The 15,167-nt window shown below is 46.0% G+C and overlaps 2 protein-coding genes across 4 annotated transcripts in view; both read left to right on the top strand.

The window, feature by feature from the left end:
• VHL (von Hippel-Lindau tumor suppressor) lies at nucleotides 1-4,669 on the top strand. The gene is given in 3 exon segments (NM_001008552.1): nucleotides 1-381; nucleotides 1,523-1,645; nucleotides 4,233-4,669. Coding segments are annotated over 3 exon segments (660 nt in total). The 5' UTR covers nucleotides 1-41; the 3' UTR covers nucleotides 4,430-4,669.
• Nucleotides 4,670-14,044: 9,375 nt separating this feature from the next.
• IRAK2 (interleukin 1 receptor associated kinase 2) overlaps nucleotides 14,045-15,167 on the top strand; it is a 63,227-nt gene continuing 62,104 nt past the window's right edge. For 2 of the 3 annotated variants that reach the window (XM_038565660.1, XM_038565659.1), the window contains exon 1: nucleotides 14,046-14,240. In XM_038565660.1, coding sequence (XP_038421588.1) covers nucleotides 14,147-14,240 — 94 coding nt within the window. In that variant the 5' untranslated portion in view covers nucleotides 14,046-14,146. Of the gene's footprint in view, nucleotides 14,241-15,167 lie in introns of all 3 variants that reach the window. The other variant, XM_038565661.1, reaches the window with a different exon arrangement.

Raw genomic sequence — 15,167 nt, 5'->3', positions numbered from 1 at the left:
CCCCGGCGGCGGGCCTCGCGTTGTCTAGGCTCCGGGAGGTAATGCCCCGGAAGGCAGGGAGCGTGGAGGAGGCCGAGGCGGGCGCCGAGGAGGTGGGCGCCGAGGAGGTGGGCCCTGAAGAGTCCGGCGGGGAGGAGTCTGGCGCGGAGGAGTCCGGCCCGGAAGAGTCTGACCCGGAGGAGCCGGGCGCTGCGGCGGAGATGGAGGCCGGGCAGCCGCGGCCGGTGCTGCGCTCGGTGAACTCGTGCGAGCCGTCCCAGGTCATCTTCTGCAACCGCAGCCCGCGCGTCGTGCTGCCGGTGTGGCTCAACTTCGACGGCGAGCCGCAGCCCTACCCGACGCTGCCGCCGGGCACGGGCCGCCGCATCCACAGCTACCGAGGTAGGCGGGCCGCGGTCGCCGGGCCCGGCCCCCCTCCGCCGCCGGGGCCCCCCTTCCTCCCGGGGCGCAGCGAGCGCCTGCTGGAGCCCCCCGAGTTTGTGACAGATGCAGTTGGACGCTACTAGTAAGTGGCAGCTAATTCTTCAGGCGACTGGGTAATTCTCATTTGAGGGGCTCTTCCCGTCACACATGTCGGTTCCCCCTGAAAGTGCTGCCTGCCTAATGCCCGCGTGTCCCCAGTGGGCCGGGTCCGCGTAGGGTCCCCACGTCCCAGGGGAACCCGGGCGGGGGCGGGGACTGACGGAGGCGTCAACGGGTAACCTGCTCGGGACGGGAGGGGCGTGTCATGTCCCTTGGGGAGCGCCTCCCGGAGCGGGCCGCGTGCGGGGCTGACCCAGCGAGAGGAGGGGGGGAGGACAAGGCACCGGATGGCGGGAGACGAAGCCCGAAAGGTTTATCCCCCCTGGGAAGAAAAGGGGTGTTGAGTTTTTAGGCAGGTCAATGACAGCGACTGATTGATTGAAGAGACTTTATTTATTTATTCTTGAGACACTCAGAGAGAGGCAGAGACACAGGCAGAGGGGGAAGCAGGCTCCTCACATTTGATCCCTGGATCTGGGATCACCCCCTGAGCAAAAGGCGGACACGCTCAGCCGCTGAGCCACCCAGGCGTCCCTCTTTTGATTTTTCATACAAGAGATTCGTTTAGTCTTTGACTACCGAACTTACCTTTTTCCGGCTGGCTTTTTCTCAACTTGATGTTTTTGCACCTTTTTTTTCCTTGAGAAGCACAGATGTAAGGAGTTAGTGAAATTATTTTAGTTTGCAGTGTTTGGTGTGATTTGCAATTCATGTTTGCTGTTTGATCATGGTAGCAGAAAAGGCATGGTATTTGGAGCCGCAAGTACATGCTCTTTTTTCCTTACTGTCCCTTTTCCCTTGACCAAGTTACTTGGCTTTTTTTAGAGCTCTTCTCATATGTAAATAGATCTGTTGTGACGATTGAGTAAGATAATATTATTTGTTGGAAGGGTTTTGTTCAATATTTAAGCAGAATGAGAGGCGGGTACTTCAGTGTCAGTCAAGGAAGATGCAGAAAATGGGTGTGTAGCTACATAACAGCCTCTGCTTATTTTAACAGGTCACCTTTGGCTCTTCCGAGATGCCGGGACATATGATGGGCTTCTGGTTAACCAAACTGAACTATTTGTGCCATCTCTCAATGTTGATGGACAGCCAATTTTTGCCAACATCACACTGCCAGGTACTGATGTTCCATCTTTTAATTTTTTTTATTATTAAAAAAAAATATTTTTAAAGATTTTTTTTTATTTGAGAGGGAGGTGGGGATTGAGCGCAGGAGAGAGCACAAGCAGTGGAGAGGGAGAAGTAGGTTGCCCACTGAGCAGGGAGCCTGAGGTGAGGCTCAATCCTAGGACCCTGGGATCATGACTGGAACCAAAGGCAGCCACTTAACTGACTGAGCCCCCCAGTGCCTTCCCCTATCTTTTTAAAAAGATAAGACTGGGGGCTCCTGGCTGGCTTAGTTGGTAGATAGAGCATGTGACTCGTGCTTTCATGGGAGCGAGTTCAAGCCCCACATTGGGTGTAGAGATTATTTAAAAATAAATAAGTAAAAATAATAAATAAAAAGATAAAACTGTTGTAATAAGTAGGAATAAGCCACTTGGAGGCGCCAGATCTTTAGTGGTTTTTACTGGATCCTAGCCAAGTTAGCCAACCTTTCTGTGTCCTATTTTCCACCACAAATAAAATGGAATAAATTTGTATCCTCTATATTGAACAGAGATGTTGTGGTTTCTCAGAAGCTCTTAGGGCTTGTCAGAAATGGGCTAAATTAAAATATCTGATTGTAGGGGGGGCACCTGGCTGCCTCAATTGGTAGAGCATGTGACTCTTGGTGTCAGGGTTATGAGCTCAAGCCTCACATTGGGGGTAAAGATTACTTACAAATTTTAATAAATAATAAACAAACATCTGATTGTTGAATTATGAATTCATTTTTGTTTACACTGCCTTAGAGAAGAAATATGCTCTGGAGTCTTAGAAGAAGAATAAGGTATAGAGAATGAGATACCATGTCTTTCAGTGTCATAGCTTTTTTTTTTTTTTTTTAATTTTATTTATTTACGATAGTCACAGAGAGAGAGAGAGAGAGAGAGGCAGAGACACAGGCAGAGGGAGAAGCAGGCTCCATGCACCGGGAGCCCGACGTGGGATTCGATTCCGGATCTCCAGGATCGCGCCCTGGGCCAAAGGCAGGCGCCAAACCGCTGCACCACCCAGGGATCCCTTTTATTTTTCTTAATTTGACAGAGGGAGAGGGAGAGAGTGCACACAAGTAGGGAGAGCAGCAGGCAGAGGGAGAGGGAGAAGCAGGCTCCTTGCTGAGCAGAGAGCCTGACATGGGTCTTGATCCAGGGACCCTGGGTTCGTGACCTGAGCACAATGGCAGACACTTAACCAACTGAACCACCCAGGCACCCCTAGTGTTGTATCTTTTTTTTTTTTTTTTAAACATTTTATTTATTTACTCATGAAAGACACAGGGAGAGAGAGAGCGCGCAAGACACAGGCAGAGGGAGAAGCAGGCCCCATGCAGGGAGCTCCTGGGTCTCCAGGATCAGGCCCTGTGCTGAAGCCAGGTGCTAAACCGCTGAGCCACCCGGGCTGCCCGTGTTGTATCTTTTAATGTTATTTAACCCACTCAAGCTCACAGTGCCAAACGGGGTAAAAAAAAAAAAAAAAAAAATCACCAAATTGAACGTTAACATCATAGTTTACTGTTTGTTTAAAACCCAATTAATTTTAGTAGGTTGAACCCAAAGAAACTGATGGGTTAAAAAACGTCAAGTACAAGGGTGTCTGACTGGCTTAGTCAGTGGAGCAGCAACTGTTGATCTTGGGATTATAAGTTTGCCTCCCAAGTTGGGTATAGAGATTACTTAAAAATAAAATCTTAAGTAAAAAACAAAGACAAACCCAAATACCTATAGCTTCATAAGGTTTAAACTGATATGTATGTATGGATCCCATTTTAAGGAAAAAAGTGTTCAAAAATTGATAAGGCAAAATATACTTTTATCAATTTATATACTTTTATCAATTTAACTCAGGACTTATCAATTATACTTTTATCAATTTAACTCAGGACTTATCAATTTTAAATTGATAAAAGTATATTTTGCCTTATAGGATGCCCTTAAAGAGTAGATTCCCCAGTGAGTTTAACATAGAATTGGAGTTCCTCAAAATCCAGTTGCAAAATTTTTTGGTTATCTATTGCTGTGTGACAGCGACTCCCAAGCTAACAATTACCTTTTTATTCATAATTCTACAGTCTAGGCTGAGATCAGGTAGGTGGTTATTCTGCTCATTGGTGGCCATTTGTGTGGCTGACTGCTGGCAGGTTGCCTGGGGGCTGGGCCTCTCTCCCATGCATTCTCAGGGTTCTTTCCTCTTTGTGTAGTCTCTCCTGCAGGGTAGCTCTGGGCTTCTAAGAGTGTAAAAGTGGAAGTTGCCAGGGCTTCTTAAAGGCCAGTTTCAGAATTGGCACAGTATCTGTCACTTCACCCACATTGATTTAGTTTAAATGAATCACAAGCTCAGCCAACTTGTAAAGGGAAATGACTACACGAGGTCATGTGTACCTTGAGTTGTCCATTAGGGCCAGCACATTACACTCTGCCACATGCATGTACTCCCTTTATTTGCCCAAAGTAAAGTCCATCTATAGTAAATGGAATTGCTGTGGTTGGCAAAGCCTCTTGCTCATCCATTGTCCCAAGGCCTGAATCTGCTCCTGAGGATTTGGTTTTCTGCATTTGCAGTGTATACTCTGAAAGAGCGGTGCCTCCAGGTTGTCCGAAGCCTAGTCAAGCCTGAGAATTATAGGAGACTGGACATCGTGAGATCCCTCTATGAAGATCTGGAAGACCACCCGAATGTAAGGAAAGACCTGGAGCGGCTGACACAGGAGCATATTGAAAATCAGCGAATGGAAGGGGAGACTGAGGATTTTAATTGAAATTTGCACTCCTGAGTCTCAGCCTTTGATGGTACTGACTAATCTTGATCTATATTTAGGACTGGTCACTTATTCTCACTTATTCTCACTTATTCAAGGTGTCTCATTCTCAGAGTAAAAAATCCTCCATTGCTTAAAGGAAAGTTAACTGACTGCACTAGGCATTATGATGTTTCGGGGCAAATATCACAAGATGTAACTTAATGCCTGCCCCTTCTAGAAGTATTCTTCAAATAGTTGCGTTTTTGCCTCCTAGTAAGTCAGAAAAGTTTCTATGTAAGGACTTCTGTGTAAGTAATTCAATAAGAATTGCAGCATATTCTTTAATTGTAAGAAAGCAGTGGCATCTGCTTTCAATTGCTGTGTTGTGGTTGGTGATGTGTCTGTCTCCTGCTTTGAGAAGACAGAGATGTCCTTGAGGCAGGGACAAGTCTGTCTCCTCTTTTGAGACCCCAGTGCCTCACACATTATGAGCCTTCAGTCAGTGTTTGTTGAATGAACAAACCAGCAGATACTTTGGTAGAAAGTGTTTGAAGGTTTTGCCCTTTTTGGGGGGGTGGGGAGGTGGGTACCTTACAACGTATACAGTAAACAAATGTTTTAAAGGGAATCACTTTTATAGGAAGCACTTTTTATAACTTTCTAAACTTTGTGCTTTTCTCTGCCCACTGTTATTGTAGTTTATTTTGTTTCTAAACCAGGATTAGCTTTCTATAGTTATTGTGGTGATCGCTTTTTTGAAACTTGACATATGCACAGAAGATAGGAGAAAATAGCTGTCCTCTTGTTTAGTTGTAGTATTAAGGAGCTACTACTGTATTGTAAATAGGTTTTTGCTAAGTGTGAGTATTTCTGTTACTTTTTGTAAATCCTCTTTCTGTTTGGCTTAGCATTGTTTTGTTTTGTTTCCTTAAATGCTGGCAGTGTTTTAACCAGGGGCCAGCAGTGTTGGGGCAGCAGGGACCACTAAGGGGAGTCACTCATTGGCTCATCTGGACTTGCAGGGCTGCCTGGTTCTGCATTTTTCATCAGACAGGAGGATCTGGTGACACTTTACACCTGGCTGGGGAGAGGCGGAAGCCCTCTACCTTTTGGAAGTTACTCATAATACACAGTGGATTCAGGGAGTAGCCTGGAATGTTTTATAGTTTTATAAATGTACAAATCCTTTCTTATAGGCTGGACTTAAATTGATTAACTGAAATTCAAAAGTTCTATCAGGCTTTCTTTTTTGGTAACTAATAGTTAAAAAAAAAAATTGCCCCCAATTGAGAAAATTTTGGTAAAGACAGTAAAGTAAAAGAAAAAAAAAATCAATGCAGATACACTACTTGAATACAGCCCCTAACATTTTGACTTTTGGCCTTTTTAGGGCATCTTTTGGTTAGTTTGGTTTTACATAGTTGGGATCATATAGAATATAACAGTTTTGTATTCTACCTTCTAAGTCATGACTTTATAACTGAATGTTTTCCCATGGTAATGTAGACATTAGTGCAGTCTTCCTTTTATAAACAATGCGATATTTCTTGGTATCTATAGTTTCTGTACTAACCTTTGAGCACAATTCCTGTGCTCGGAAATACGCGTGAAGTAAGACAATGCCCCATGGTTTCCCTAGACTTTGTTTCACCTAATCTTAATCCCCTCTTGGAATATTCAATTAACAAATTGGCCGTTGTTTTTTAAGCATGCTGTAGTACTCACTCAGTGACATGCCCCTTGGTGTCTGACATGTTACTGAGCTGTTGGGTGGGAAGGAAGAAATGCTGGGGAACAGGCAGCAGTGTGTGTCCGAGGGTGGGATGGGTTGGGGGATGTCAGGAAGTCTACTGTTGCTGGATTCGTTCACTGTTGGTTTTAATTTTTTTTTTTAAACTTGTCTTTGTGTCCAAATGAGATTCGTGTTCCTCCTGTGAAAACATGCAGTTTGAGTACTGTGTTTTTTATGTTGTCCAAGAAGGATTGAAAACCTGTAGCATGAATAATATATATTTTTCATTTGAAATTTTATGATTGTATTAAATGTATTGCTCCTAAAAGACTGTGATGTTTCCTATTTCAAGTTTAAAAAAAAAAAAAAGCTGTTCTTGAATACATTAAATGGTGCTGAGCAAAGGAAATAGGTTGGGTGTGTTGGTGTGGCTCTGTTGTGAGAGAGCTGTGTTTCTGTAAAGGCTTATGTGGGGAGGGGTGTTGCAGACACAAGCACTTGTCTTCATGCTCAGCCTCTTTCCAGCCTTGATTTCTTTTATTTTTTGTTTCTATTATTTTTATTTTTTTATTTTCCTTTTTAATTAAAAAAAATTTTTTTAAAGATTTTATTTATTTATTCATGAGAGAGAGGCAGAGACACAGGCAAAGGGAGAAGAAGCAGGCTCCATGCAGGAAGCCCGACGTGGGACTTGATCCCAGGACTCCAGGGTCACACCCTGAGCCAAAGGCAGACGCTCAGCTGCTGAGCCACTCAGGTGTCCCTATTTTTTTATTTCCTTAAGTAATCTCTGTACCCAGTGCAGGGCTTGAACTCATGACTTGGAGACCAGGAGTTATGTGCTCTACAGACTAATAAGCCAGCCAGGCATCTTACCCTGGTTTCGTGTGTGTGTGTATGTATGTATGTATTTAATTTTTTTTTATTTTCACCTTGGTGGTTTTTTTTTTTTAAGATTTTATTTATGTATTTATTTAGAGAGACCACAGTGGGGGGAGGGACAGAGAGGAAGGGAGAGAGAGGAGATCTCAAGCAGACTGTGCTGAGCATGGAGCCCAAAGCAGGGTTCAATCTCATGACCCTGAGATATGACTTGAGCTGAAACCAAGAGTGGAATTCTTAACTGCCTGAGCCACTCAGGTGCGCTTACCCTGGGTTTTTCTTTCTTCTTCTTTTTTTTTAAATATAAACATCTTTAGCTTCATTTTTCACATAAAAATGAAATATTACTGTGAAAAAAATTAAGCACTACAGAAAAGCATTAAGAAGAAAAGTACTCACATTGGGGAAAAGCTGGGGTTTTTTTGTACATAAACAGAACCAACCTTCACAGACACCTCACTGGAGAAGATACACAGTTGGCAAGTAAGCATATGAAAATGTGCTCCACATCATATATGGTCAGGGATATGCAAATTGAAACAACAAGGAGGGGCACCTAGGTAGCCCAGTTGGTTAAGTGTCTGCCTTTGGCTCAGTTCATGATCTCAGAGTCCTGGCATCAAGCCCTGCAACAGGCTCCCTGCTCAGCAGGAAACCTGCTTCTCCCTCTCCTATTCCTCCTGCTTGTGCTCTCTCTGTCAAATGAATGAATACAATCTTAAAACCCCAAAAAACTATAAGGGGAGGGGCACCTGGGAGGCTCAGTCAGTTAAGCATCTGACTCTTGATCTTAGCTCAGGTCTTGGTCTCAGGGTCATGAGTCCATGTTGGGCTCCACCCTGAGCATGGAGCTTACTTAAAAACAACAACAACAAGGAGATACCAATATACAACCTAGTAGAGTGGCCAAAATCTGAAAGATGGCCAACAAATGCTGCCCAGGATGCCGAGCAACATGAATTCTCACTGCTGGTGGGAATGCAAAATGGTACAGCCACTTTGGAAGACAGGTTGGCAGTTCCTTACAAAAGTAAACATTCTCTTATATATTCCAGTAATCATGCTCCTTGATACACGAAGGAATTAAAAACCTTGGGTATTTATAGCAGCTTCATTCATAATTGCCAAAACTTAGAAGGAACCAAGGTGTCCTATGGTAGGTGAATGGGTAAATAAACTAGTTCCAGGTTCTGAATGACAGCACTAAAAAGAAATGAGCTGTCAAGCATGAAAGGACATGGAGGAAACTTTAACGCATATTACTAAGTGAAAGAAGCCAATCTAAAAGGTCACACGGTATATGATTTCAGCTGTATGACACTGTGGAAAAGGCCAAACTATGGAGTCAAAAGATAATGGTTGCCAGGGTATGGAGTGGAGAGTGGGATGAATAGGTGGAGCATGGGGCTTTTTGGACAATAAAACTCTTCTGTATGATACTATAATATATGTGAGTTTTTACAGCATGGAATATACAACAACAAGGAGGAACCCTAAAGTAAACTATGGACTTGGGGTGATACGGGTGTGTCAGGGAAGGTTCATCACTTGAAACAAATGTGCCACTTTGGTAGGGACATTAATCATGGGGGAAGCTTTGCATTTGTGGGGGTGGGAGGTATATGTGAAATCCCTGTACCTTCCTCTCAATTATGCTGTGATCTTAAAGTCTATTTTAAAAAAAAGAACCAAAAATGGTAAGTGGTTTCTATTTTACCAGCGCGTATACTGAGCAGGTGATAAAAGGACAGGCTCTGTCCTAGAAATCAACACACTAAGGATATGAAATAGGTATTAGTGTTTTGCACTCTTGACAAGTGAGCACCAATGTGAACTTTTCAGTTACTTTCACACGAGGTTTCTGTATGCATCCCATTCTTAGCACCTCACTCTACTCTATGCCAGTCACTGGGCTGCCTGATATCCCTTCAATATTTCCCTTTTCTGTCAACACACCTAAACTCCTTGCCCCAGCAAAACATTTCCCTGGAGCTTCCCCTCGCCACACATACACAGTAACCCACTGGTAAATGATCTATGGGATCTGACACGATCTCCAGGTAGACATTGTTTTTTTTTTTTTTTTTAATTTTTATTTATTTATGATAGTCACAGAGAGAGAGAGGCGCAGAGACACAGGCAGAGGGAGAAGCAGGCTCCATGCACCGGGAGCCCGACATGGGACTTGATCCCAGGTCTCCAGGATCGCGCCCTGGGCCAAAGGCAGGCGCCAAACCGCTGCGCCACCCAGGGATCCCCAGGTAGACATTGTTAGAAGTAAGTTTAGCTGTAGGACACCTAGCTGGTGTTGCAGAGAATTGGTTGTGGGGAATCGCTCCCCCTGCCCCAACATTTGGTGGCCAGAAGTGTCAAAAGTTAAGTGTTCTGTGTAAAAGGAAAGGAAAAACATACAGGAGAAGGGAGAACTGGGTTTTTTCCTACACAGGAGGAGGAGAGGCTAGGACTGGGTTTTTAAATTCACCCTGTGAAAATTAGTGGAAGGAAAACTCACAAAAGTGGAGTCAGGAGGCCAGCAGGGGGCGATCTCATGCCCTCTCACTCCTTAGTTGTAGACCCCTCCCACCCCCAACAGGAAGACAAGGACCATGCAGGTGGACACTACTATCCCAGTTGCAGGAAAAAAGATTTCCTCTTCTCCCAGCAACAGCTCAGCCAGTGAGACAATTCAGCCAATGAAAAGCCACTATGCTATGAACTCCCAGTTTGCTCTAATGGACTTCGTTTATAACAGCAATCCCAACTCCCCTCTTTCCTCTGTAAAAGAGCCTTCCTGTTTTTTGTTCCATGACTTGCCTATGGTTTTGTAGTAGCTTGTGTGTCCTGAATCGCAATTCTCTGCTATTCCCGAATAAACCCATTTTTGCTGATAAAATAATTGACAGTTTTATTTTTAAGGTTAGCCACATTTTTTTTTTTTTTTGGACAGTGATCATGTCCTATAGAAAAAACAAAGATTTTTTTATACATGAGAGACAGAGAGGCAGAGACAGGCCGAGGGAATCCATGGAGCCCGATGTGGGACTCCATCCCAGGAACTTGAGCCAAAGGCAGATGCTCAACCGCTAAGCTACACAGGCATCCCGAAGATATTTTTATTAGGAAGAAAATATATGTACAAAATACACACAGACGCTTTATTAATCCTCTATCATCAGTCTTCTTTCTCATCCCAACTTCCTGATAAAATACTGGTTCTTAGCTCTGTGCATGATTGGAATTACCATGAAGCTTTTTATTTTATTTTTTAAAGATTATTTATTTATTTATTTAGATTTATTTATTTAAGAGAGAGAGAGAGCGTGCATGTATGCACCAGTGGGGGGGGGGGGGGGTTGCTGAGGGAGAAGGAGAGAGAATCCCTAGCAGGCTCCCCGCTGAGATAAGAACCCCCTGGTGGGCCTTCATCTGCTAACCTGAGATCGTTATGGGGGTGGGAGCCAGAATCAAGAGTCTTGCTCTACTCGCTGACCCACCCAGGTGGCCCAACCTGGGAAGCTTTTTAAAATGCTAGTGCCTGAGCCCTGGCCCAGCTCCACCCACAATTGAGTCTGGATCTGTGGAGATCAGGCTGGGCACGTGTAGCTTGTTAAAGCTCCCTAGGTAATTCTAATATGCAGCCAGAGTGCTTTCCACAGACTATAATTTCAAGGAAATTAAATGTGAATAGGTCAAAATGACATAACTACATAACTAATTACATTCACCCTCAATAATTGTCTCTGATTGTGGTAGGGAGGGTGTTGGCCATGGAAAGCAGCTAATTAAGAGAAGAAATGAACTGTGCAGGATCAAAGGAAATTTCTTTGTGGTGAGGCAGTATACTAGAGTAGAAAGAACACTTCCTTTGGAGACAAATTTGGGTTGAATCCTGTCAGCCAATTGGATTGACACCTCAGTTTTCTCATCTGTAGAATGGGAACAATAATCCTGCTTTGTAGGGTTGTTGTGAGCATCCCAGATAGTGTATGCTAAATGCTTGGTAGGTGAGCAGCAGCTCTATTAATTAGTAATAAGGATCTTACTTTGAAGAATTTATTATAAAGAATGGGGACCATGATGTCTCCCTAAGATGATCTGATCAGGCCCTGAACTTCTTAGGCCTTTTCGGAGGAGAAAACACTAGGTCTCAGATTCCAAGCCCTGAGGATGGGGTGAGAAAGAAACTTGCCAAGAGCCCAAAGAGCAGACAGGGAAGTTGTAGGGACTTGTCCATCCTGGACTGGCCAAGGCTGAATGCAGATCTCCTGAGACCTCAAAGCCCCATCAAGGAAAAGAGACCCCATGGCACTAATAATGCTAAAAGACAGATGCTCTGTGCTTGCAGAAGTAAGGGAGAAGCAGGCAGAGAACTCTGCAAGTAAAAAAAATGAAAGAAGAGGATGTTTGCCCTGGGATGTAATTGCTTTCCCCTTCAACTCCACCTTCCACCACTGCTGAAACATGAGACTTCCCCTGCAAAACAGTCACAGAACACTGAAATAGGCCCCGATTTCAACATCAAAGGGGTGGACTCACATACAAGCAACCCTTTATTTTTTTTATTTTTTAAAAGATTTTATTTATTCATGAGAGACACAGAAAGAGGCAGAAACACAGGCATAGGGAGAAGCAGGCTCCCTGTGGGGAGCCAATATGGGACTCCATCCCAGACCCCCGGATCATGTCCTGAGCCAAAGGCAGATGCTCAACCACTGAGCCACCCAGGTGTCCCACAAGCAACCCTTTACTGGGCTAAATACTTCACAGTTTAACCCAAGCATTTGGAGGTCCATGTAAGCTTCATACCAATCCTTCAAAGTAGTTAGGGCAGGATATCCAGTTTACAAAACAGAAAACTGAAGGTTTCCTCAAGGATGAAGAGTCCTGTGAATGAACTTAGATCTCAGATCCTGATAGAATTTGAAGGCAATGGATGCCTTTTTCTTTTCTTTTCTTTTTTCTTTCTTTTAAAAATGAGTTTGATGTCCTTTGATCCTTTGTCCTTTGATGGATCGCAGGAGCACTTTTGGTGGAGCTTTTTTCAATATGGCAGCTAACATTTTACGCCTATTCTCTGTGCAGGAAAGACTGGGTAGTAGACATTCCATATGGGCTGTATAACCTGATTTAATCAATTTCCCTAGCGCATGACTCTAGGGAATAGAAATAACTAGTGCCATTTTACAGATGTGGAAAGCAAGGTTTGAAAAGTGAAATGGGCTGTCCAGGGTCACAAAGCCTGTTGGTGGCAGAACCAGGACGTGCTCCCAGGACTTCCCACTTGCATTTCAGTTTCCTTCTGTAGCCATACTTCTTAGCTGATGTTTATGGCCACAAAATATAACTCTAGTTTATCTGCCCTCAGTGACATTGCCTAATCTTTTGGAACCCCTTTATTTCTGTGGGGAAAGAAAAGGGATAATACTATCTATAGCATAGGCTTATGAGAATTACAGAAAATAATTTATGAAAAGCACATTGTAGGTGTAGGTAAATGGTAGTTATTATAATAAAGAGGCAGTTTGTAGCCAGTGGTCAGACTGTTTGGGTTCAAATCCCAGCTCTGTCACTTGTACCTGTATGATGTTAGGCAAGTTACTCAACCTCTCTGTGCTTTTGTGCTTAGGGTTCCTCATCTGTAGAATGGGGGTAATAACCACACCTATCTAATAGGGTCATTGTAAGGAGTAGGAATAACCCAGGTGAAGTCTACACATGGTAAATGATCAATAAGTACCAGCCATTTTTAAAAATTTTATTTATTAGAGAGAGAGAGAGGCAGAGACACAGGCAGAGGGAGAAGCAGGCTCCACGTAGGGAGCCCTACGCGGGACTCGATCCTGGAACCCCAGGATCACACCCTGGGCTGAAGGCGGCGCCAAACCGCTGAACCACCCGGGCTGCCTAGCACCAGCCATTATTAGTACAAGTTCTCTTCCTATCCTATTTAATAATTCAATTTGCCCTGAAGTCTCTCTTATTCTGTTTTCCCTCATTAAGATTTATTGCCTTTTAAGATAAGAACGCAATGAGCCACCCCTACTCCTACTCTTTTTCATCACACTCTGCTTTTTTTTTTTTTTTTAAGATTTATTTATTTTGGAGAGAGAGCATGTAAGAGCAGGAGGGGCAGAAGGAGAGGGAGAGGGAGAGAGAAAGAAAGAGAGAGAGAATCCTCAAGCAGACTCCACACTGAACGGGAGCCAGAATTGGGCTCCATCTCATGACACTGAGATAACAGCTGCAGCCGAAACCAAGAGCTGGAAGCTTAATGACTGCACCCTCCAGGCGCCCCCATCACACTCTGCTTTTATTCTGGAATGTTACCTATATTCTTCTATAGTGCTAAGTTATTTACTGCTTATTGCCTGTTGCCCTGCAGGGCACGGATTTTGTCCTTTTTTCCTCAGAGATATTCTGGGCAGTGCCTGGCATGTAGTAGCTGCTCAATAAATGTTAGCCGTTATTATGATAAGGTCCATTTTGACTATTTAACAGACCTCCCGCTGCTCGCTCTGAGTTCCTAATACCCCTTAACCACCTTTCCTTCTTTTGTGCAATAGCACTTAACACCATTTAACACACCACCTAACTTGTTAGGTACTTTCATTACTTAGAGCTAGTTTTCTTCCCCCCACCATCTAGATTGTAAGTCCCATGAAAACAAGGAAGTTTGTAGGTTTTCTCCACTAATGTACCTCCAACACCTTGAACACCTTGCCTGGCATATAGTAGGTGATTAATAGAGTATTTGTTGAATGAATTATATGTGGCAGAGCGCCAAAAGCACTGGGCCTGGGGTCAGAAGTCCTGCTGGGACTGCCACTGAACTCTTCCGTGTGTCCTTAAACGCGTTGCCCCCGCCCCAGCCCACCCTGCGCCTCAGTTTCCCCTCGCGGCTCAGACGCGGTTCCGCAGCGGCTCCAGCTGGGCGGCGTCGTGCCGCGCGCGGCCGCTGGGGGGCGGTGGTGCCCGGCGCCCGGCCCCGCCCACTTCCCGGGAGGCGGCGGCTGGGGGCCCCGCCCGGTGGGCCCCGCCCGCTCGCCGAGTAGAGGAGTCGGGTGTCCCCCGCGGCGGCCCCAGTCGCCCTGGCGCCTGCCCGCCGGCCCCGGAGCCCAGCCATGTCCTGCTACATCTACCAGCTGCCCGCCTGGGTGCTGGACGACCTGTGCCGCAACATGGACACGCTCAGCGAGTGGGACTGGATGCAGTTCGGTGAGTGGGGGTGGGGGTGGGGACGGGGACCGGGACGGGGACGGGGACCGGGACGGGGACCGGGACGGGGACGGGAACGGGGACCGGGACGGGGACAGGGACGGGGACCGGGGCGGGGACGGGGACGGGGACCCCGCCGCTAACCCCCTGCCCACCTCTGTGTACGCGGGTCCCTTCCCGCCCCGGGTCTCGCTGTGTGTCCTCGGGCCGCCCCCGCCCCCCCTCCACGGGACCGTCCGGCAGGCGGCAGGTGATCTTGGGAGGTTTCTGGGGTAGTGGCTTTGCTGCCTACCGAAGCCCACCGTAATAAGCTTCAGTTACGCGCGGGAGTCCCGCCCCGACCGGGGCACGCACGCGGGTCACCTCGCTGAGGTCCCGCAAGGGCCTGTAAAGTGCGTTTTTCTCCTGTCCCGTCTTACAGCCGGGGAAGCGGAGTGAGGGAGGTGGAGTAACTTGCCTGCGGCCGTCACGTTGCTAAGGGGCAGGGTGGGATTTGAACCCTGGAGTCTGACTCCACCAGGGCGTCCGGACTCTTGGGGTCTGGCTGATTTATTTGAGCGAGCGAGTGAGCGAGCGCACTAGCAGAGGTAGTGGCGGGGGCGGGGAGAAGCAGGCTCCCCACTGAGCAGGGAGCCAGATGTGGGACTCGATCCCAGACCCAGCCGAAGGCAGAAGCTCACCCCACTGAGCCAGCCTGGCGCCCCTGCTGTGTGTGTTTGTTTGTTTGCACCTGCTGACCTGCGGGGAGTGCCTGGAATCTGGGTGGACGCCGCCAGAGTGGACCTTGGGTTCCCAAGCAGAGGTCTGCCTTCCAGGCTCCACCTCCTCCCAGTTAGTGACTTTGGACGAATTGCTTAATCTCTCTGAGCCTCAGTTTCTTAATCTGTGAACTGGAGGTTCTTGTGAGTAATTAAAACTATATAAGAG

Source organism: Canis lupus, chromosome 20, assembly GCF_011100685.1.
Source record: "Canis lupus familiaris isolate Mischka breed German Shepherd chromosome 20, alternate assembly UU_Cfam_GSD_1.0, whole genome shotgun sequence".
NCBI lineage: Eukaryota > Metazoa > Chordata > Mammalia > Carnivora > Canidae > Canis > Canis lupus.
This window is presented reverse-complemented; position numbering and strand designations above follow the sequence as displayed.